This window comes from Geotrypetes seraphini, chromosome 6 (assembly GCF_902459505.1).
Source record: "Geotrypetes seraphini chromosome 6, aGeoSer1.1, whole genome shotgun sequence".
In the NCBI taxonomy this organism is placed as follows: Eukaryota; Metazoa; Chordata; class Amphibia; order Gymnophiona; family Dermophiidae; genus Geotrypetes; species Geotrypetes seraphini.
The window spans coordinates 168,648,805-168,673,808 of NC_047089.1; the positions used below are offsets into that span (position 1 = coordinate 168,648,805).

Below are 25,004 nucleotides of genomic sequence, written 5' to 3' on the forward strand. Positions count from 1 at the left end.
AGGTTTTTACAGTCGTTATCAAGGGTGGGAGAGGGTGGGATGGGAGGGGGTTTAAGGGGATTTGATGATTGGGATGGGGATGTATTGTGGAGGGTTTCTTCATTTCAGCTGATCTCAGTCTTTTGTTTATTTATAATAAGTGGAAGAGCTTCTGTAAAAGATATTTGGTTTGATGGAGATTAAAATCTTTTCTCTCAATGTTAATGGCCGTAATCACCCAGTAAAAAGAAAAAAAATGTTAGCATTTTTGAAAAGACAACAGGCCGATGTATATTACATTCAAGAGACACATCTGTCTGTGATAGAATCCAGGAAACTCGAGGATAATTGGGTGAAACACTGTTTTTTTGCTCCTGCTGTGGGGAAAAAGGCTGGAGTAGCTATATTAGTTAACAACAAATGTTCAGCTTCATTTAAAATGATGGATTTTGATCCTTTAGGAAGATGGATAAAAGTGGAAATGAGCATGGGAAATAATACTTTGACTTTACTTAATATCTATGCTCCGAATTTGAATCAAAATGATTTTTTTACAAATTTACAAAAATTAATACTCCCACTGGCTGCTTCTAATTTAGTAGTAGCTGGAGATTTTAATGCTGTTATGGATCCTTTTTTGGATAAAAAGCCGAGTAAAAATATAAAATCATTAGGGTTAGACAATTTGGTAAATGCTTGTAATTTAAAAGATATATGGCGTATTCTTCATTTTAATGATCAGGAATTCTCTTTTTGCTCACCAGTTCATAAGTCTTTTTCAAGAATTGATTACATTTTGGTGTCAAATTCAATGGTGCAACAAGTGACACAAGCTTCCATTGATCCAATTATTCTGTCTGATCATGGAGGGGTGTGGATTACACTTACATTGGATAATAATGAATATAATAGATCATTATGGAGATTTGATAATGCATTGGTTTCGGATTCAACTTTTCTTGAAGAGATTAAGTTAAAAATTTTGGATTTTTTCCAAATAAATACTTCAGCAGAAATTTTATGGGATGCATTTAAAGCTACTATAAGAGGTAATATTATTTCATATTCTGCATATATTAAAAAAAACAACTTGTTAAACAATTTTCAGATTTGGAAAAAGAAATTAAATTGCTGGAATCCAAATTAATTGAAAAATGGAATCAAGATACTTTGCAAGCTTTATTAAAGGCTAAGGGTAAATATAATGAGATTTCTTCAAGAATGGCAAGGAAAGATTTGTTTTCTTTGCAAACCTTGTATTATGGAAAATCTAATAAGGCAGGAAGTTTACTTACAAATTATCTTAAAGCAAAGAAGAGAAGAATAAAAATAATAGCAATAAAAGATGAGAAAGGAAATATGCATAATCAAATTAGTAATATTTTAAATCAATTTTTGTTTTTTACAAAGTGTTGTATTCTTCCAAGTCTTCTGTTGATAAAGTTCAAAAAGGTATGGAATTTTTAAATCTTCTTGAGGATCCAAAACTTCCTGATCATATAAAAAGAAGTTTAGAAGAACCTATATCATTAAAAGAATTAGAAACAGCGTTGAAGTCTCTTAGAGTTGGATCCGCTCCAGGTGGGGATGGTTTTACTGTGGAATTCTATAAAACATTTCAAAATTCTTTATTACCCTATTTACTAAATTTATATCAGTTTCAACTTACTAAAGGTATTAAAAGTACTATGGCAGAATCTTTGGTGATTGTTTTACCAAAGCCAAATAAAGATCCCACTTTGGTTTCAAATTACAGGCCAATATCATTAATTAATGTGGATGGAAAATTATTGGCTAAGACTCTGGCATTAAGATTGGCAAAGGCTCTCCCTTACATAATTGATGTACATCGAACGGGTTTCATTGCAAACAGACATTCTTCTAATAATACGAGATTGGCGTTTCATACTTTAAATTTAACTAAAATGATGAATGAACCAGCTTTTGCTTTATCTTTAGATGCAGAAAAAGCTTTTGATAGGGTAGAATGGTCATTCATGTATCAGGCTTTGGATTGGTTTGGTATAGGCCCTGGTTTTGTTCAAACGATTAAAACTTTGTATAGCTCCCCTATGGCAAGATTATATATTAATAATAATTTTTCAGACTGTTTTAAATTACATAGAGGAGTTAGACAGGGATGTTGGGTATCATTAAGAAGGGTATCACGACCAGGACAAAGGAAGTCATCCTGCCAATGTATCGTGCTATGGTGCGCCCGCACCTGGAGTACTGTGTTCAGTTCTGGTCGCCGTACCTCAAGAAGGACATGGAGGTACTTGAGAGGGTCCAGAGAAGAGCAACTAAGCTAATAAAGGGCATGGAGGACCTCTCATATACTGACAGACTGAAAAAGATAGGGCTTTTCTCCCTGGAAAAGCAGAGACTTAGAGGAGACATGATAGAAACCTTCAAGATCATGAAGGGCATAGAAAAAATAGACAGGGACAGATTTTTCAAATTAAGGGGATCAATAAGTACAAGGGGGCACTCAGAGAAATTGAAAGGGGAGAGGTTTAGAACAAACACCAGGAAGTTCTTTTTCACACAGAGGGTGGTGGATACAAGGAACGCGCTACCAGAGGATGTGATAAACAGGAGCACACTACAGGGGTTCAAAGAAGCTTTGGATAGGTACTTGGAAGACAAAGGGATTAAGGGGTACAGATAAGAGTAAAGGTAGATTATAGGGATGGGATTAGAGGTAAGTTACAAAATTAATCAGGGACCACTGTTCAGGCACTAGGCCTGATGGGCCGCCGCGGGAGCGGACCGCTGAGCAAGATGGACCTCTGGTCTGACTCAGCGGGGGCAACTTCTTATGTTCTTATGTCTCCTTTGCTGTTTGATATTGTTTTAGAACTCTTATTGATAGCTATTAATCAGGCAAGGGGGATACAGGGTATTCCCCTAAAGGAATGGGAATACAAATTGTCTGCTTATGCGGATGACATTTTGTTATATTTGCGCAATCCAGGTTCAACCATTCCAGGTTTGTTAGAATTGATTGAAAGGTTTGGAAAGTTCTCAGGATACAAAATTAATTGGGGTAAATCTGAAATTCTTTCACTTAATGTACATTGCATAAAAACTATGTTTGATTCATTTTCTTTTGTTTGGAAGAAAGATGGATTAAAATATTTAGGAATTTGGATCAAAAATTCAGTGGATGATACAGTAAAAGAAAATGAAAAACTTTTATTAAAAAAGGTTTCGGAATTATGTGAACAATGGAATCCATTACATTTATCTTGGTGGGGGAGAGTTCAAACTGTGAAAATTATGATGTTGCCTGTGGTTTGTTATCAAATGTGTATGATTCCGGTGTTTTTTCAAAAATCTTTTTATAAAAAATTGAATTCGATAATTATTAAGTTTGTTTGGCTTGGTAAAACTCCTAGAATTGCTTTGGTATCTTAACAGAAGTCAATTAAGGAGGGAGGGGTAAATTTTCCAAATTTTTATAGGTACCATCAGGCCTATATTTTACGTCAAGGTATGTATTGGGTCCTCCCAGAGCTCATTGAGTACACTCCTGATTGGTTATATTTGGAATGGCGACTCCTGTGTCCTTTACATCTTTGTCACATTCTCAGTATCAAGATGCCCAGATTGTATAAAGAAAATAGAATTTCATTAGATACTTGGAAAACTGTGAGGTATGTCAGCAACTTAACTGAAAATCCTATTAATAAATCAACAAATCAATCTATATGGCTAAACTCCAAGATTCAAATTGGCGCATCTAAGATTGTCTGGAGGCATTGGTTAAGTGCAGGAATATGAACTTTAAATGATGTTATTTCAAATGGAAAGCTGCTTGAGTTTACACAACTGCAACATAAATTTGGGCTTAATAAATCACAATTTTATTGATGGTTGCAATTGAAGCAGGCCATTCAGGCAGGGTTCCCTGAATGGAAAAATCTTAATTCTCAATATAATATGGAATTTTTATGCTTCCAGGCAAACTTTCTGGGTCACCAGGCTGCGCAGTGGTACAAAGTTATTAGTGAATTGGTTAATAAAAAACCTAAAAATGGTCTTAGGGATATTTGGAGCATTGAGATTAAGCATCAGATTTCAGCATCTCAATGGCCACAAATTTGGTCTTGGAGAATAAGATGTACATTGTCAGCATCTATGAGGCAAACTTGGTTTTTTCTTTTGCATAGAGCATTTTAGACCCCAGTTAGATTACAAAAGTTGAATAGTTCATTATCTAATAGATGCTGGCATTGTAAGCTTGATATAGGGACTTTGGATCATTTTATTTTTTTGTCCCTTTATCTTAGCCTTTTGGAATTCGATCTGGGATCAAATAAATTCTTTATTAGAAAATCCTGTAGCATTAACTTATGATACTGTGATATTTGGCATGTCTATGAGGAAAAAGAGTCAGATATCGGCAAGCAATAGCAAACTTTTATTGATTATGACAGGAGTTGCCATTCAACATATTACTAACAATTGGAAAGATCATAGCAGACTTAACTTTAATTTTTGGTGGAATTCACTATGTCATTTATATAAAATGGAACGTTCAAAAGCGGTACAAAATGGAAATTATAAAAGTTTTATTAAAATATGGGAGCCATTAACATTGTTTTGTAATGAATAAACACCATTTTTTTCTTTTGAAGATAAATTATTTAAGGAGGGGTGGGGGGAGGGATTGTACAATTGAAGAGAGGGTAAAATGAATTAAGAAGAATAGTGTTGGGAGGGAGGGTGGGTTATGGGTTTATATATATATACACAATTGTTATTATTTTGATGGATTTATCAAGTGTTGTTTTTGAGCCTATGTATGATTTTTATTGTACACTTGTTGAATGTTTAAAAAGGAATAAAGAATTAAAGAAAAAAAAAATAGATTGAAATATAATATATAAATGATATTTTGAATTCAAATACTTGTGGGAAGGGTGTTGGGGGGGGTTAAATTTATTTATGTAAAATCAGAATTGTATGAATATCAAGTGATTTGTAATAGTTAATATGATGTAGTATTGTACACTTGCTGTAAGATGAAAAATGAATAAAGAATAAAAAAAATGATGCTGAATCCCATAAGTGGGCGCTGGCCACGATTCTGATGGAACCCTAGGCACTGATACCCTGGCATACCTTTCCAGCACCTAGGGTCCTATCATGCCATGATTCTGGAAGAGGCGCTGCTTACAGAATCAGCTCCTAGATGCCTACTTTTCTTTTTAGAATACTAGTGCAAGTGACAATGAACATGCATACATCTAGGCATATCCACTTATACCAGCACTATAGCTATATAAATGTCTATGGCTACACATATGCATAAACACAGATATTACATATATATGTGTGTATTCTGCCTATATGCACATCAGCAAATTATGCACTGCCAAAGAATGGCATCTACTTTTCCACTATTCGGTATTCTGTAAGAGTTCATTTACATATATAAGTACCCACCACCGCTCGTAAATGACTAGAATATCAACATTTAAGTGTCTTCCTACCATCTAAAATGAAGCAGCACCTTATGGAATTACCTACTAACGGCTTAATTCTGTAACATTGCCCCTAAGTACAAATCATGCCCCTGCATATCTCTCATGAAGCCACCGTCCCCACCCCCCCAAACCACAGGAAGCACTGGTGAGCAGGCTGGTTCTTCAGGATCTTCCGTCAGGTGGCAATCTTTGGGGCAAAAGGGAGACCTGTGCTACCCCAGGTGGTGTCTGTGAGGGAGGAGAGAACAGGCTCTATGAAGAGCCCCATTCTCCCTCACAGGCACCATCTGGGGCAGCATAGATTGCCCTGCTGCCCCAAGGACCACCAGCTGTGAAGGATTATAACAGCATGACTGACTCCCAAAAATATCCAAGATTACTATTACTACTAGACATATGCAGCGCTGTACATCAAAACACAGAGGATACAGTTCCTGCTCAAAAAAGAGTTTACAATCTAGTCAAGACAGACAATAAGACAGATATTGGAGCTTAGAAGATGGATTGGAGTTTGGAATTGAAAGCATCTTCAAAGAAGTGGGCTTTGAGTTTGGATTTCAATACTGCCAGAGATGGAGCCTGACGTATCGATGAGGACAAAACGCCATCCTGCATGAAAGCACATGGAATTTCCCTTCTTATTTGCTATATAAAAAAAAAAAAAAAGTACACTGAAATGCAAGGCAATGACTACGGTGGAAGGCACAGCTAGGTTTACCTAAAGAAAAAGTAATATTCAGTCATGCTGTCCTGGCATTGCTTCACAGAGAGTGTGAGAATGGCAGCCATTTTTTCCTTCTTCTTCCAAGAGAGTTATGCCTGCAAACTCTGGATCCCAAGCTAACCAGCTTCTGCAACTGTGCCTAAGTGTCACTATAGTGCTTTTTCTTGCTGTGTAAGCCAAACACAGAGCTTCTGCCATACAGATGTTGCTTCAATTATTCCTCAAGACAACAGTTTAGTTCGGATCCAGAGCCCAGATAGGATGGAAGGGATGAACACAGTACTTCTTGAAGAATGACATCACCCTAGGAGAGTAGCACATGGTGCTTCACAGAAGCAACCACTGTATGGCTCAGGACTAAGCCTCCAACATTATATTACATTAGAGATTTCTATTCCACCATTACTTTGCGGTTCAAGGCGGATTACAAAAGAGTTACAGAAGGTGGATTACAAAAGAAGATCTCTGGTCATTTCCAGTGAAAATAAATAGCAGATAAGGTAGATAACTTAATTTATAGTGCCTGTGTTTCTGCTGTTTTTATTGCTCTATGAATTCTTCATGCTTCTATGGAGAGAAACTTGTAGTTAAGACAAAATAGTACAGAGCTTACCTTATTCTGCTCAATGACACTCCCCACTTACACCTGTCTAAATGTCATTGCCAGGGAGGGGGGAAAGAATTTGAGGCGACTTTTTGATACCCAAAAGTAATTTGCTCCCAAACAGCAGTGCTGAAAAGATAGCACCAAAATAGCAGTGTCTGAAAGTCATGCTCCATATATTCAAACCACTTATTGTGCTGCATACATAGTCCTTTCTGGTACCTTTGTAGCCATTTCTGTTTGAAGCTGCTCCTCCATTTGTTTTCGGTACTCAGTGAGTTTTGCTTCTGAAGACTCCAGCCTCAGACGCTGAGGATAAATTTCAGCAAACTCTCTGTCAATCAGCCGTAACTTGTCAACTAGAAAAATAAAAAGCCATTTGTGAACAATTAAAAAATGCATTCTGCTAATAAGCGCTGAACACTACTCTCTCTCTCACCCACTAATTCAACATTCTTTATGCTCACCCCTATCCTTTTTTTTTTGAGCCTCTCCCCTCACTCTAAGTCCCTCATCCCAGTCATTTACTTACATCTGCCACCCTGTTATTCTTGTCTTCTATGTCTCTTTCTAGTACTTCAGACAAATCACTTGAAAAATTGTTACTATTTAATTCTCCACCAAGTTATTAATCCAAATTCCATCTTTGTTAGCTTACAGGTTATTGAGAAAGCTCATCTTTCACTGGCCCCTAACAGTCCGGCTTTTAAGTTACTACCCTAGGGAGCTTACCTATTGAACTCTACCTTCTCTGTGCACATTCATCTATCATCAGTCTTCTAAACCTGGCCGAGAGGTCCTCTTCACTTCTCTCTTTTTTTCTAAAACTTCCGTTTGCTTGGCTCCTATCATGCTTGCTCCCTTAGGTTGTCTCGAAAGGGGCTCATAATGCTCGTTGCCCAGTCAAAACTGCTGGCATAGCCTCTCTTTTCTCCAAACACACTCTCCGAGTCCTTTAGTTCCTTCTTTTAGGTTGTGTAATATATCTATGCTGATGAAACCTAGCTTTCTGTCCCTTTTCTTTTCATTCCTAATCTCACATCTAGAATTTGGAAGCTTCTTTTGTTGACACTCGACAATCTTAAGCGCTCAAAGATCCCCCACTCTTTAATCAATTCATTTTTATCTTCTTCACCACAAAGAAAGTATTGTTTGGATAACCCTTTGATGGAGCTCTGTTTCCCTGCTTCTTACTATGCTGCAATTGCTAACACCTGCAAATTTCAATGTATTCATTTATTTTGTTCAACAAAAACAAACATCTGCCTACTTCTTTCATTTTTAACTCAGGCTTCTCAAGGATCATTTACAGGCACTTGTTGTATAGCTGGGGAGATGGAAGTGGCCTAGTGATTAGAAATTTGATCAGTATCCAGGTGCAGAATTCAGTACTACTCTTTATGTGAGTCTGGAAAATAATTTTGTCTTGCTGTACCTCTCAAGTTAAGTTTGGTTTACCATACAAATTGTCTTTATCAGTTTCTGGGCTCCTAAAAACCATGTCAACATTGCACAGCTTTTTAATACATGAATAAAAAGCCAGTAAATCTATCAGTCAATCCATAGCGGCACTCAGCAATGCCCAACTCCATCTTACCTAGAGATTCCTTATATAGTGGTGTTGAGATGGTCTGAGTTTCTACATCACGACTTTCTTTACACATGTGATGATCTGTCAGTTCCATTAGAATCTGCATAAGGACGCCTAGAGAATTCATACATTTATCAGAAAATATTCCATTCATATTCCAAAAAATTAATATTCAAATAGCTTGCTAGTTTCCACATAACCGGTTATACATCAACAGCACAAACAAAAAACCCCAAAAGGGATACCACAAAGTTCCACTAAGGATGAGGGAACACCAAAAAACAAGAAAGTGGAACTGATGATTTGGATGAAAAGTACAGTACTTTATTCGCTCCGAGTAAAAATAAACAAATTTATGTCACTAGTCTGATAGCTGTTTAGATTTTTATAAAGTTGACAGTAAGACAAAGTTCCTGGGATAGTTCCTGGGGGTTGAATTAATTCTGGGACCATGCAGGGCTAATTTTCTGGGAGAAAGGCCTAGTAGGCAGTTCTAACACTTCCTTCCAGACTCCAGAGCACAAGTGGTGTTCTGCTCCTAACCCTCTGTTCCAAGTGGCCTTCAAAGAAGAAGAGAGAGTAAGATTGGAGCAGAGCAGAGAACAGTCACTCCTAAGCCAGCCTCTCCTCTGCTTCTCCTGTCTCTGGCCCACCTTGGCTTGGAAGTTCCTTTTCCTTTCTGTCTACAAATTAAGCCCTGGGAACACATATTTTCAAAGTAGAGTCAGTGAAGACAATAAGAAATGTTTTTTGAATAAGGAGTAATACTCTACAAGAAGTCAAGCTACTGAAGATGAAAGCTGGGATATGTCCTAAGCCAGTATCTCACAAACTTCCCGGCCGGCGGCACACTAAATCCAGTGCCCTGGCTGGAAGGCACCAGGAAGTGCGCGGACTTTGACCCGTTGTCGCATCAATGCATGCGCAGAGGCCCATCTGGCCATGATCCGCTTCGGTGGAGGGATCTGGGAGGTGCAGGGAGAGGAGGAGATACACTGGCCAGGAGGAGAGTCACAGTTTGCAATACACTGTCCTAAGCAATATGAGACAGAAAAACTGTATAGGCCAAGAGGTTTAAATCTGCCATTATAGACTATGTTACTATTTTGCTACATGAAAAAATAACAAGGAAGCTGAGATGGAAGATAGGGGGCAATATGCTGGCAAGTATGTGCACATAAGAAGTCTGATCATGCATCTTCATGTGTGTTCACGGTAATTAGGAGTTTAGAAAAAAAAAAAAAAGAGTGGTAACAAAATATCACACCGTATCTGCTTTGTATCCAGCCCTCCTCCCAGATTACTGGGGCTAATTTTGAGTGAAGAAGTAAAAATGTCAAATGGTCTACATACTTGTTTTAATAAAATGTACTGGGCCATATTTTCCATCTACTGAAAATGGCATACAGTATTGCTTTTTATTCTTTCAATGCCCTTGTATTTGGATAAATATCAACAATGGTACAATAATGGGATACAGTTAACAGCCTGGAAGTGCTGCCCTCTGTACTTTTTTATTTTTTTGGATTCAAGAGACTGACCCAACCCAGATGAAATGGATTTTTTTAGCATTTTTAAGAGGTTTGTCCATAATATATGGCTACAGTTATACCAGTGGCATTTTCTTCACCTTGCTTATACAGCTTTTTTGTCACTATTTTTTGTGTAATACGGAGCGATCTAATGGGATAGTGATGTAACTCCTTTCCTATACCTATATACACACCCAGGCACTAACCACAATGTTCATACTTTGAGTATCAGTTGAGTTGGGTGGTAACAGCATTTACTCCATTCATGCTCATGAATGGAGTAAATGCTGTTACCACCCAACTCAACTGATACTCAAACTATGAACATTGTGGTTAGTGCCTAAATCAAAGCCAGTTATACTGGGGGAGTTCCAGGGATGGAGTAACCACTTGGCTGTTTAAGGGTTGATACTCAGCCCCTTAAGTGGCCAGATTTACTGTATAAATGGGAGCGCAAAAAAGTTTGCCGTATTTTTTTGTGGTAACCCATGGCTGCTTAAGTGCTGAATATTGACTTAAGCGGCTGTGTTAGCCAGCTTAAAAAGAACCAGATATTCAAAGCTGGAGCCCACACACATTCTGGCTTTGAATATCTGGGAATAATGCTGTCGGTGGTGAGCAAAAAATACCACCCAACAGCTGAATACTGTCCCCATTATGACATACTGAGCAACATATAACTGATTATACATTAATTTGACCCGAGAGGAAGCTCAAGAGAGCATAGGTGAGCTCTGGAAAGATATGAGCTTATGGTAATGTTGTGAGATGTAGCCCCCGAGAGCCAGGCCTGGCCCACCATCAAGCAACTGTGATTTCTGCACACGGCCCTTCTTTTCAGACCATATTGACTTATACAAATGAAGCCCTGTAGTAAATCTCTGCACTTAGCAGTGTACCCTTCATTATCCTCGCCCGAGAGTTCTGAATTGACAGGAAATGAGCCCATACTAGAGTCAGGCACTCTGGAAAATGTGGTGAGAAAGCAGAATGGGTTTAGAACACGAGTAGCAGTTATTGAGAACTGGAAGGCCAGTCTGTTTGGTAAAGAGGAGGAATGATGCAACAAGATGGCTCAGTAAGGAAATGCTTTAAGACAGATGGAATGAAAAGCTTAATTCTCAGACTTCGAGTGAGGTAGAAGCAGATGAAATGAATGTTGCTACAAATTTGTTAAGGAACATAAAGGGAAAGAGAAGTATTCACCTAGCAATTGGAATAACTGGGTAAGAAAAACAGACAGGAAACCTAGAAAAAGTAGCTGCAGTGCCTTGTAGAACTACACTCTACTTTAAAAGTATTGTCGAAAAGCTGCACTGAGACTGAGAATGTTATTGACCAGGGGCTCCGGCAAAAAAAAACAAACAACAGAACACCACCTTTAAGATTAATCTTGAAGCTGGGATCTGTGATAACGTAGAGACAGTTTCCTGTAGAAATTAAATAGCATAGATCTGAAGGGTAATGAGGTATATAAATGTTATGTTATATGTTACATGATATGCGAAGCCATAGCTTATACAGTGCATCATGAAAGGTCAGACCATCTGTGAACTGCACTTGGATTAAGCAGTGCAAGGGGGTTGCATGGAAGTTGTGAAAATGGCAATTAGAAGCCCTTATAACTAGTACACCAGTCTTTTATTACATAGGGAGCTAACCCAGAGGGGCCAGCTTGTGAAAATAAATACAGTGCAGTGACTATTCAATAGAACAAATGACGTCAGCAGAAGGAATTTCAACATGACTACACTGACCGAGCAGTTTAAGATCCTGGGGAGGAAGCTGAAGCTGAGAACAGGGAGGATAGCCTTTTCAGAGATCCTGCCAGTACCAAGAGCAGATGCGAAGAGGCAGACCGAGCTGCAAGCAATAAATGGATGACTGAGGCGATGGTGTGATGAGGAAGGTTTCCTCTTTGTACGGAACTGGTCAACCTTCCTGGGGAAAAACAAGCTCTACAGGAGAGACGGACTGCATTTGAGCACGGCTGGGACGAGGATGCTGGCACGTAACATCCAGACCTGCATAGACATGACTTTAAACTGATAACAAGGGGAAAGCCGATAGTCGATCTGACCTCGACACATCGGACCACAGTATCAAGCAAGGATACTGAAACAGGAAATGGCGATAGTGGACTAGAGACAAAATGGACACTTTATGGACATAAACCCAAAGATGCAGCACAGGGACCTGAGAGGCAACTAGAAATAAAGAGCAAGACAGGGAGGAAACAGCAGGACCCAGAGGGCTATCAAAGAACAAAAAAGCGGGCAGAGGACGGGATAGACACACCACAGGAGGCAACACGTGAGGAGACCAGCAGGAGCAACAAATCAAGAGTAGATCCAAAAGAAAAGGTAACAAACTGGGACTTAAATTGCCTATATACAAATGCTAGGAGCCTAAGGACTAAAATGGGGGAGCTAGAAGTTATAGCCGGAAATAAGGACATAGACATAATAGGAATCACAGAGACATGGTGGACAGAGGACAACAAATGGGATGTGGCCCTTCCAGGGTATAAACTCTACAGGAAGGACAGAGCACACAAAAAGGGGGGAGGAATAGCACTGTATATAAAGGACTCCATTCCTTCATCCAGAACAGAAACAACAATAAGGGCAGACAGTCTGGAGTCACTATGGGTTAAGTTAACAGGAGGGGAAGGAGCTGACATCAAATTGGGATTGTACTATCGCCCACCAGGACAGTCAGAAGCAAACGACCTGGAACTGGAGGCCGAACTGAGGCAGGTGTGCAAAAGTGGAAGGGTGGTAGTTATGGGGCATTTCAACTATCCGGGAATAGACTGGGACATTGGGCACTCAAACTGCACGAGAGAAACTAAATTCCTAGAGGCGATAAGGGACTGTTTCATGGAGCAGCTGGTCACAGAACCAACGCGAGGGGATGCCACTCTAGACCTAATCCTCAACGGGCTAGAAGGACCCGCAAAGGAAGTGGTGGTAATAGCACCATTAGGGAACAGTGATCACAACATGATCCAGTACAAATTAAACATGGGAACATCAAAGGTGAAAAGAACCAAAACGGCAGCACTCAACTTCAGAAAGGGAAACTACAAGGACATGAGGAAAATGGTAGGAAAAAAGCTCAGCAGCAACTCAGGGAAGGTGAAGACCGTAAAGGAAGCCTGGACACTGCTTAAAGGCATAGTGCTCGAGGCACAAGACCTGTGCGCCCCAAGGTTTAGGAAAGGGTGCAAAAAAAATCGAACTAGAAACCCAGCATGGATAACATCTGCGGTTAAAAAGGCGACAAGCGACAAGAAATCATCCTTCAAGAAATGGAAAAAGGATCCATCAAAGGAAAACCAGGAAGAGCACAAAAGACACCAGAAAGAATGTCATAGAGAAGTCAGGAAGGCAAAGAGAGAATATGAGGAAAGACTGGCAGGAGAAGCAAGAAACTTCAAACCCTTCTTCAGGTATGTGAAAGGGAAACAACCAGCCAGAGAGGAAGTGGGACCACTGGACGACGGAGACAGGAAAGGAGCGATAAAGGAGGAAAAAGAGATAGCTGAAAGGTTAAACAAATTCTTCTCGTCGGTCTTCACCAGAGAGGACACATCCAATATCCCAGAACCCGAGGTGAATATAAACGGAGAACACGACGAAAGGCTGGTACAACTAGAGGTAAGCAAAGAGGATGTCCTCAGATAGATAGACAGACTAAAGAGCGACAAATCACCAGGCCCGGACGGCATCCACCCAAGGGTACTAAAAGAACTGAGAAACGAAATAGCAGAGACACTTCGCCAAATATGTAACCTCTCCCTAAAAACTGGGGAGATCCCAGAGGACTGGAAAATAGCAAATGTCACGCCCATCTTTAAGAAGGGATCAAGGGGTGACCTGGGAAACTACAGGCCTGTGAGCTTGACCTTGGTTCCTGGAAAGATGATGGAAGCAATGGTAAGGACACAATCTGCGAACACATAGAAAACAATGGACAACTGAAGGCGAGCCAGCATGGCTTCTGCAAGGGAAGGTCGTGCCTCACGAACTTGCTGTACTTCTTTGAGGGAATAAACAGTCAGATGGATAAGGGTGAATCCATAGACATCATTTACCTTGACTTCCAAAAAGCCTTCGACAAGGTACCTCACGAACGGCTACTTAAAAAACTGTGGAACCACGGGGTGCAAGGGGATATCTACCGATGGATCAAACACTGGCTAGCGGGCAGGAAACAGAGGGTTGGAGTCAAAGGCCAATACTCAGATTGGCAATGGGTCACGAGCGGAGTTCCGCAGGGGTCGGTGCTGGGACCTCTACTATTCAACATATTTATTAACGATCTGGAGACGGGGACAAAATGTGAGGTTATCAAATTTGCTGATGACACCAAACTCTGCAGCAGGGTTAGAAACACGGAAGACTGCGAAGACCTACAAAAGGACCTAACGAGACTGGAAGACTGGGCAAAAAAGTGGCAAATGAGTTTTAACGTAGAGAAATGCAAGGTCATGCATGTAGGGAAAAAGAACCCGATGTTCAACTACAAAATGGGGGGAACACTGCTAGGGGTGAGTAACCTAGAAAGGGACTTGGGGGTGATGGTCGACTCATCACTGAAACCATCGGCGCAATGTGCGATAGCCTCAAAGAAAGCAAACAGAATGCTGGGCATCATCAAAAAGGGTATCACAACCCGGACGAAGGAAGTCATCATGCCGCTGTATCGCGCAATGGTGCGCCCGCACCTGGAGTACTGTGTTCAATACTGGTCGCCGTACCTCAAGAAGGACATGGCGGTACTCGAGGGAGTGCAGAGGAGGGCGACTAAGCTGATAAAAGGTATGGAAAATTTTCCATACGCTGACAGGTTAAAAATGCTGGGGCTGTTCTCCCTGGAGAAGAGGAGACTTAGAGGGGACATGATAGAAACCTTCAAAATCCTTAAGGGCATAGAGAGAGTAAATAAGGACAGATTCTTCAAACTGAGAGGAGCCACAAGCACTAGGGGTCACTCGGAGAAGTTGAAAGGGGACAGGTTTAGAACAAATGCTAGAAAATTCTTTTTTACGCAGAGGGTGGTAGACACATGGAACGCGCTTCCAGAGGAAGTGATAGGCCAGAACTCTGTACAGGGATTCAAGAAGGGTTTGGATAGGTTCCTGGAGGATAAAGGGATAGAGGGGTATAGATAGAACTTGAGGTAGGTTATAGAAGTGGTCAGAAACCACTTCACAGGTCGCAGACCTGATGGGCCGCCGCGGGAGCGGACCGCTGGGCGAGATGGACCTCAGTCTGACCCAGTGGAGGCAACTTCTTATGTTCTTATCTAAACTAAAAGGACAATTTAACCAGATAGTGGCAGAATCTCATTGCCTCCAGATAATTTTTACGGTCACCTCCCTTCCAACCTACAATTGTATTTTAGAAATTGTAAAAAGAAAGGAGTTATGCATTGGCCACCTAACACTATCTCTGAAAACTGGCTCAATTATCCTTAAAAGCTGCTTGAACATTCCAGGCAATAGAACTATACTATGCTATAGTGATTGTAAAAACAGAAAACTAAAAATTAGAACTAAAAGCGTTTCATTTTTCATTTCTAAAATTTGGGAAGTCTGTTTTCAAAAGCATCTAGAAATTGATATGTGCAAACTGGTTTTGTAAACAAAACCAGATTAATAAAAGGTTTCTTCTTTTCCCATAAATTATATGTAAAAATTGTAAAAGATTCGCAATTTCATACCTTTGTTGTTCGCTTGTTGAATATCCGAAGTCTAACAAAAAAGAAAGATTATATGTTACCACTACTGTATGTTCAAACTGTTTAAATCACTAATGGTAAAGATTTGAGATTACAGAATCCAAAGAGAGGCTTACTAAGGATTTGTAGAGTTTTGATTTGGAGTTTATCTTCATCAGCTGCAGAAGGTCTTGCACAGTGAACAGCTAGACAAATGTGTAAAATTAGAAAACAAAACCTTAGTATTTAAATGGCCAACTCTTAATGTCTCTGATATCAAGACCCTCAAAGGTAACAGTACTCCTGTGAATTTTCTTCTCTCTATTGAGGGCATAACAAGCTAACCACTCAGGTACTGTGTTTTCCAATAAAAAGATATCACCTATAGGCTACAACATGTTTGTTGACTCATTTCTTTCCTTTCCTCTCTTCCAAATATGTAATTTTGTCCTTTGGCAAAAGAGTAAGAAGGACAAATAGGTAGAGAAAAATAAACAGAAGGCGAGAGCTGTACACATACCGTACTCGAAAATAAACCAAGATTTTGGGGCCAAAAAAAGGTCCAAAATGGGGGTCTTGGTTTATATTCGATCCAGCCCCATCCTGCTCCCACCACAGGCCTCCAGTACTGGTAGTCCAGTGGTGCAAGGAGCCGGAGCTGCTGTCAATTCCTCCCTCCCGACGACCTAAGCACAATACCGGAATCGCACAGCAGTCATGTTTTCACTATAGAGAATGCTGGGCAGGAGCACAAAGGGATAGCTCCTGCCCCACCTCACCGCTGGACCGAGAACCTAAAGTAGACCTGCAGGGGACCGGGAGGAAAGGGGAGAGGTGGGAAAAGATGCCAGATTGTGCCAAGGTCAGGGGTTCAGAAAATAGCTGTAAAAGGGGAAGTATTGCTAATAGGTGATTTTAACATGCCAGATATTGATTGGGCTATCAATACTGCAGGGTTGTTTAGAAGTAGGGAGATCCTGAATTCTCTACAAGGAGAGCCATTCCAGTAGTTAGTAATGGAACCCACACAGGATGGGAGCCATACTGGACTTAGTGCTTACAAACAGGGAAAGTGTTTCTGATGTTATAGTGGGTGATCATCTGGCATCCAGTGATCACTGCATCTCTTTCCTGAACAGATTATAGCCTGGAATAAATATATTCCAACCATGGTTCTCCATGAACCACGGCTCTCTGATCGCCACTAAATCCAACTCATCCTGGAGTACCTCTACATTGGGTAGGACTGCAGATTGAGAACCAGGAAGCCAAGGTTCAAATCTCATTGTGGCTCCTCACGATATCCTTCGCTGGATAAGGTACAAAATTAGATTGTAAGTTTTCTAGGGATAGGGAAATATCTACTGTGCCTGAATGTGACTTGTCGAGCTACTACTGAAAATATCTAAAATAATAAATATTTGAAGACAAAATTAAATCATTAAAGATTTGCATTGCTCTTTCATTTCTTGAATTTCACTGACTTTGGTATACATACGGACCATTTGATCCATCCAATCTGCCCCGTTGGGCCTGCCTGCTGTACTGCCATAGATTTTACTTGGTCAAAGACTTTTTCCTGTGTTGCCCTGCAACCAAGGCATTTTTCTCATGCATACTCAAATTCTGCCACTGTGTGGTCTCCTACTATCCCCCACTGAAGTCTATTTCAGGTAACCACAACCTTTAGTAGAAAAAAGTCTTTTATTTTCCTTTTGAGCCTCTCTCTTTTTAGCTTCCTATTATTTATTTAAACTATTTCTTATCCACTTCTTCTAGGTGGTGTACAAAATTATACATCAGGGATGTCCAACCTGTGGCCCCGTGAAGTATTTTATGCGACCCTGGTCGAGGGCGATGCAGTGTTTTCCTCTGCTGCCCTCGGGTGTTTACCATCTTGCTGTCTCCCTCCTCTGTCTTGCTGCAGCATTTGCGCGGCCCCAGAAACATTTTTTTTGGCCAATGCGGCCCTGGGAAGCCAAAAGGTTGGACACCCCTGTTATACATAATCATAATCAACAGATAAAACCAGTAAAGGAAATATCATCAATAACAATACATCTGCATCAAAAGAGAAAAAAAATTATACCCAGCATTATAAATTCTTAATCTGAGAAAGTCTGAGAGAAAAAGATCTGCTTAAATGCTTTTTGAATTGGAGCATTGATATGATTGAATGCAGCTCAACTGATAAACTGTTCCAAATTTGTGCAACCTTTATTTGAAACATTGCAGTACAGTTCACTTCTAATCTCAATTGTTTTACTGATGGGATTTCCAACAATAATTTCCCTGGCGATCTTAAACTACGCAACAAATAATAAGCCTTTTAGCTACAATGTTGATGTCAAAGCAGGTGGCGTTTTCTTATTTAAAGCTTTAAAAATCAGAACAGGCACTTTAAATCTAATGCACCAATAAACTGGTAGCCAATGAAGTTCTTTCAATATAGATGATATATGTTCAAATCTAGGCCAACCTAACAACAGCCTAGTGGCAGAATTTTGAATAATCTGAATAGAATTAACTAAAGATTTAGAGCAACCTAGATAAAGTGAGTTGCAATAATCCAACACAGGACCAATGATTGTAATTCTCTATGGATAACAAAAATTTTAGATGCCTCTTAAGTTTTAATCTAAAGAAAGTCTTCTGAATCACATTCTTTACTTGCATCTTAAAAGAAAGCTTTGAATCAACAAAGACTCCAAGTTACTTACACTCAATTAAAATCCTAATATCAACATTATCACACTTAACTAAACTAGGAAATTGTATGGAATTTGGTTGATTTGAAACAAAATCTGCGTTTTCTCTACATTCAGTTTCAATCTATTTGCACTCAGTCATGATATTAGCATTCACGTATACATTGCCACCCTTTGTCCTTAAACTAAATTTTTTATCTGTTGGACAATGCAACCTTCTTGTACCTTACTGTGAAGGGGCATTTTTGGACATCCTGCTCATAAATTTCCAAAAAAACAGCAATTTTCAAAGAGAACATCCAAAAATGAACATCCATTTTACAAACTGAAATATCCAAATTATAAATCGCAGGGACAATGACATCTGGCAACATTTTTACAGAAATGGTCACACAGATGTCCTTGCAGTGGACTATAAGCCAGGGCACCCAGGTTCATATCACCCTACAGCTCTTATTTTAAATGCTGAGCCCTCCAGGAACAGGAAACTCCCTAATGTACACCACCTCAATATATCCTTCAGGCTTGCAAGTGTCATAAATATTTAGGTACAGTAGATATGTGTGTTTCTGGAAGGCTCACAATTTAAAAAAAAAAAAAAAAAAAGATAGCTGAGGTGGGAATTGAACCTGGGTCCTTACATTCCACTGCATTGCAATAGGCTACTCTTCAGACCTGCTTCCTGCTTTGTTCAGAATACCCATAATACCTGAAACTGTCAGACAGCCTGGTATTCCTTTCTGGTTTCACTTTCAGGGAGAGGGAGGAAGGACAGCAACCACTGGGGGATGTACAAGGGGTCATGCCTTTATCCCTCCAGTGGTCAGCTGCTTTATCAGAGCACCATTTTTGTACCCTGGACATGAATGAAACAGGTCTACATAAAAACATCTTTCTTTTTAGGCTTGGATGTTTTCTCTTTGTTTATTATCACTGTTGAAAGTCCTAATTTTGGGCCCTCCCTAGTACCACTCTCCCGCTTTTCTTATTTGGACAAACTGCAGTGTAGGCCAACCAAATTCTGCTGTTCTAAAATCACAATCTAGATTCTAGATGGATTTTTTTGCTATTTGATATGTCTAAGTGTGGATCTTTTTCAAAACATGGGGACATCTCAAAATGGCAAAAAAACAAACAAACCAAAACCCCCACATCCAACTGTTAAAAACATCCAATTGCAATTTTGGAACAGCAGAATTTAGACATCCTACACTGCAGTTTATCCAAATGTCCTGAAGAGTAATTCGAGAACCCCTGGTCTAGAGTCTATCTTTAGCTCCTTCATTCTGTCTATGTCCAGCTCATAGCACAAGACTGTATATGAACTTTGTGGATACTCCTTTGCACTGCTTCAACTTTGTCAGTGTCTTCTGGCAGAACTGAACACCAGAATTGCATTTACTAATCAAGATTGAGTCTTTTTCAATACTTACTGGTGAACTAAAACTACACATTGTTTTTTGCAAAATGAACTGGAAACTAAGCATTTATATATGGACTAGTGTTTAAGCCCGTTACATTAACGGGTGCTAGAATATATGTCTGTCTGTCTTTCTTTCTGTCTCTCTCCCTAACCCTGTCTCTTTCTTTCTGTCTCGCTCCCTCCCGCTGTCTTTCTTTCTGTCTGTCTCTCTCCCTGGCCCCCTTTGTCTGTCTGTCTTTCTGTCTCTCTCCCTGTCCCTGTGTCTTTCTTCCTTTCTTTCTGTCTCCCTCCCACTATCTTTCTTTCTCCCTCCCTCCGCTGTATGTCTTTCTTTCTATCTGTCTCTCTCCATGCCCCCTATGCAATATCAGCATTTCCCTCCCCCCATTTCCCTGTGCAGCAGCCGCAGCAGCATTCCCTCCCCCTCCATTTCCCTGTGCATCATCATTTCCACCCTACCCCACTTCCCTGTGCAGCAGCATTTCCCTCCCCCCACTTCCCTGTGCAGAAGCTACAGCAGCATTCCCTCCCCCTCCATTTCCCTGTGCAGCAGCATTTCCCTCCCCATCCCACTTCCCTGTGCAGCAGCAGCAGCAGCATTTCCCTCCCCCCCTTCCCTGTGCAGCAGCCACAGCAGCAGCATTCCCTCCCCCTCCATTTCCCTGTGCAGCAGCATTTCCCTTCCCCCCGCTTCCCTATGCAGAAGCCGCAGCAGCATTCCCTCCCCCTCCACGTCCCTGTGCGGCAGCAGCAGCAGCATTTCCCCTTCCCCCCTTCCCTTTCCGCAGTCTGGTCGGCTCCAATAGTCCCTTGCCAGAGTTATTTTTAAGTTTAAAGGTGCCACGGCAGCTCCTCTCATGATCCCTGCCTGTATCAGAAGCCTTCTCCGATTCAGGTGCAGCTCGTGAGAGGAGCCACCGCGGCGGCTTTGAACTTAAAAATAAACTTTGGGCGTGGAATGTAAGGGAGCCAGCCAGACCGCACAACATTACCTTGGGGTCCACGAGTGTGGGGCCGTTGTAAGCGCGCATGTGCACTCCTGCCGGCCACAGAACTACGGATCATGCAGGTAGGAGTGCGAATGCGCGCTTATCGTTTTATTATTACAGATACCCTCATCCGGAATATTTTGACCTCTTGAAAGTAGTGAATTCCAACAACAGCCATAAAATCCAGTGCATATTTGTTCACAGGGACAGGGGACTGAAGAGTTGACAAATCATTACCCTGTCAAGAAACTCACCTTCTCCTGTTGTAAGCCACATTCTGGGTAGAAAACAGAGAGTGAATATTCATAGCCAGATCGATGCAGATGATCTGCCACAAGACTGTTGGAGGCTCTGGCTAACAGTGAACTACCCTCAATAGCAAGAGGCTGTGAACGAAGTTCTCCACGAAGAGTGGGATACTTTAGTTCTCGGATAAGCTGGTTACGTAGCTGTGTCTGGTAGAAAGCATATGAATATAATTTTTTAAATGCAGGAGAGCAAGGCATTCTTTCGCAACAAACAAAATCCACCCTCTTCTTTTTATGAAACCACGTTAGCATTTTTTAATTGCTGGCTGTGGCGGTAAAAGTTCCAACGCTCTTAGAACGCTAACGAGACTTCATAAAAGGGGTGGGGGGGGTGTTAAAACTCAACATACAAGTAACCACACACTCACACTATGGGGTAAATTCCAGAAAGTGGGCCAGAAACGAGGCACGAAAAATATAGGCGGTAAGTTGCAATTCCATAACAGCAACTGCAAACAAAATTGCTGTTATAAAATAGAGTCTAACTTTAGGCGTAAGCATTTTATGACATGTCAAAGGCTGGTGTAAATGGTCACAATTAAAGTTGGCAGTTGCACACATGATAATATTCTATTATCTTACACGTGCAACTACAAGATATATCCCTGATCTGCCTATGTTCATACCTCATTCATATTTGCACACTAGCATTTTGCTGCTATCCTATAAAACTAGCACCTTATTGCAATTTTGCTCATAACTACAAATTAGTGCCAATGGCACTGGTTAACACTACTTAAGGGCTATTTTGGGAACTTAAGACCAATTGGCACCTAATTTAACAGTTAAATTAGGCGTGTAATTAGCTCTATTCTATAATTTGCACACCCAAAGTTGAATGTCTAAATATCTGACTAGTGTACAACTTTATAGAATCTGGCCCTATGTGACTGCAAATATCAAACTCCGTTAACACTGACATGAAGCAGAGACTCATGACACATATCTAAATGTTTATTTGAAGTTCAGGTTCAGGCTTTTAAGAAGAAAAAGAATACTTCAGGCCATTGTACTATCAATTCAAGGTAAGTAGACCAAATGACACTTGAACATATGAAAAGACGAAAGTAGATATCTGATTGCCTCCCCACCCATAAGCATTGCTATAAGATGGCAAGGGCCATCTCAAAAAATTTGGATTTGCCAGCCTATCCAGAACCATACAATATATGTAAGTTGGTCTGCTGGAGTTATGTCTTTAATGCTGGTAATGGTGGCACCAGGTTGCACAGAGACTCCTTTCTGCTTCTTGCAGGAGTCAGGTTGAGTGATTGCAACCTGCCTGGTTTGAACTGCACAGGACTCCACAGACAGAGGAGCCCCATGTGACCTATTCCTGTCAACAGAGCTCCAGTTAGATCAGCTTACAGATGCTGGGCTAAGAATGGGATTTGGACGGAAGGAATAGGTTCTTACCTCGATAATCCTCTTTTCTGTAGAACAGCATATGATTCCTTATGGATGGTTAGGTATCCCAGCTCACGAGTTGGATTATAGAAGACATCAATCATTTTTCAAGGCTCCACCTCTTTATCTACCTGGGCAGTGCCCTCTCTTCAATCCATACCAAATCAAGAAATAACTCCTATAAGAGGAAATGATAACAAGGAGGGTTTCAGGGAACTCTCCGATAACGTTAACTTTGCTCTGCAATAGGAACAAAAAAAACAGTAAAAAATCATTGCAATTGCAAAACTAAAGATGGAACCAACTCATCACCTACCTGTGTGCAACCATGCACTAACATTTATATAGCTCTGTGAAAGCATTCTCTTTTGGCTGCCAGGAGCCAAGCCACTGGAAATTTAACTCAGACTATTATTCAACGAAGGCTATATCCATCTCTGTCAGGGTGGGGTGTAAGGAATCATATGCTGTTCCACAGGATTATCGAGGTAAGAATCAAATCCTTCCTTCCTGTGCAAGAAGCATATGATTCATTACAGAAAGGATGTACCTGAGCAGACCCTTGAGTTTTGGGTGGGACAGATGAGCCTGCAACAAAAACCGAGGACCCAAACGCCATGTCCACTTGTGCTGACATGTCCATTTTGTAAAACTTCATAAAGGTATGAAGAGTGGACCATGTGGCTGCCCTGCAAATTTCAACATGCGGCACTGTCCTCCTGGACTTTGCCCAAGAAGAAGCCACACTTCTGGAAGAGTGAGCTTTCAAGGCAATTGACGGTTGTTTACAACAGCCAACGTACATAGAGAAGATCGCCATAGAATCTATCAGGATATAGCAGCCTTAAAGGCTGGTCTTCCCTGATAATTCGAGCTGGATAAGACAAACACATGGTCTGAAAGCCAAAAATCATTTGTCACCTCAAGATAGAGGAGAAGCATCCTCCACACATCCTCAAAACTTTGTCCTGTTTCTTCTCGCCACTGGGCTCACTTCCTGATTAAAATGGCCCGCCAAAACCACCATCGGCAGAAAGGAAGGAACTGTGCACAAAGACACTCCTGCTTTCATGAATCTAAGGAAAGACTATGCACAATAATGCCTGCAGCTCGGACATGCTCCTAATTGAAGTGAATATGATCAAAAACACCATCTTCACAGTCAGATCCATGTGAGACACATTCAATAATAGTTCAAATAGAGCCTTAATGAAGGCCTATTAATATATTAAGAGTCCACATTGGAAACAGCTGCCTCACTGGAGAGCAGAGCCTCAGTGCTTCCTTCAGGAACCTAGAAGCATCTGGATGAGAGGCTAGAGACTCTTAATCTACTCTAGCCTTAGAAAGCAATGGCATAGTGTCCCACCCAAAATCATCCCAGTCCTTTTCCGATTCCTGCAGCTCCAGAGATTGTGAAAGGTCTTCACCCTGAGAAAGTAACCCTCTCTGTGCACATCATCCCTGCTGACACTCGGTAGGTGTTCATTTATATTTTTGGTAGGCTGATACATGAGGGTCACAAAATCAGGGTCAAAAATCTGACCCGGATCCTCCGGGGACCTCTGTTGGTCTGAAATTTGCCTCCTCTCAGGGTCAGGCACTTCCACACAGCATCGCTTCGCTAGCAACAAGTAGTCACAATTTAAGGGCTCTAACATTGTTTCTGAGACCCAGCTCTCATGCTTTCTGTGACTCAAGATCCACAGAGGAACCAGAGGGAGCTAAACCCATAGCTCCAGTCTTCCCTCTCATGTGCCCCATGAAATGTGGTACACAGATGTCCTCAGGTGCTTATTCAGCACAAACTTGGCATGATAGAGGTGTAAAACCACCTCAGGAGTCCATTATGAGGTGTTTTGGAGGCAGATAGAGGCTTTTAAAAGAAAATCGGGAAATCCAAGATGGTATGTTTTTCATGATAAAGACTTGGCATTCTTATCACTTAGAAACATAGAAACATAGAAAAAGATGGCAGATAAGGGCCGCGGCCCATCTAGTCTGCCCACCCCAATGACCCTCCCCTATTTAACTCTGTGCAGAGATCCCACGTGACGATCCCATTTCTTCTTAAAATCAGGCACGCCGTTTGCCTCGATCACCTGAAGTGGAAGTCTATTCCAGCGATCAACCACTCTTTTGGTGAAAAAGTATTTCCTGGTGTCGCCGTGTAACTTCCCCCCCCCCCCCCCTGATTTTCCATGGATGTCCTCTTGTCGCCGTCGGACCTTTGAAAAAAAAGAAATCCTCTTCTACCTCGATACGGCCCGTGAGGTACTTGAAAGTCTCGATCATATCTCCCCTCTCTCTGCGTTCCTCGAGTGAGTATAGCCGCAATTTATCCAGCCGTTCCTCGTACGGGAGATCCTTGAGTCCCGAGACCATCCGGGTGGCCATTCGCTGGACTGACTCAAGCCTCAGTATATCTTTGCGGTAATGAGGCCTCCAGAATTGCACGCAATATTCCAGATGGGGCCTCACCATGGATCTATACAACAGCATAATGACTTCAGGCTT

The 25,004-nt window shown here is 41.0% G+C and overlaps 1 protein-coding gene across 5 annotated transcripts in view; it reads right to left on the reverse strand.

Moving 5' to 3' along the window:
- OFD1 (OFD1 centriole and centriolar satellite protein) overlaps positions 1-25,004 on the reverse strand; it is a 182,972-nt gene that overhangs the window by 143,926 nt on the left and 14,042 nt on the right. For all 5 annotated transcript variants that reach the window (XM_033947862.1, XM_033947866.1, XM_033947863.1 and 2 more), the window contains 5 exons: positions 21,027-21,227; positions 15,790-15,858; positions 15,656-15,686; positions 8,400-8,507; positions 7,025-7,161 (listed from right to left, as the gene is read on the reverse strand). In XM_033947862.1, coding sequence (XP_033803753.1) covers positions 7,025-7,161; positions 8,400-8,507; positions 15,656-15,686; positions 15,790-15,858; positions 21,027-21,227 — 546 coding nt within the window. The remainder of the gene's footprint in view (positions 1-7,024; positions 7,162-8,399; positions 8,508-15,655; positions 15,687-15,789; positions 15,859-21,026; positions 21,228-25,004) is intronic.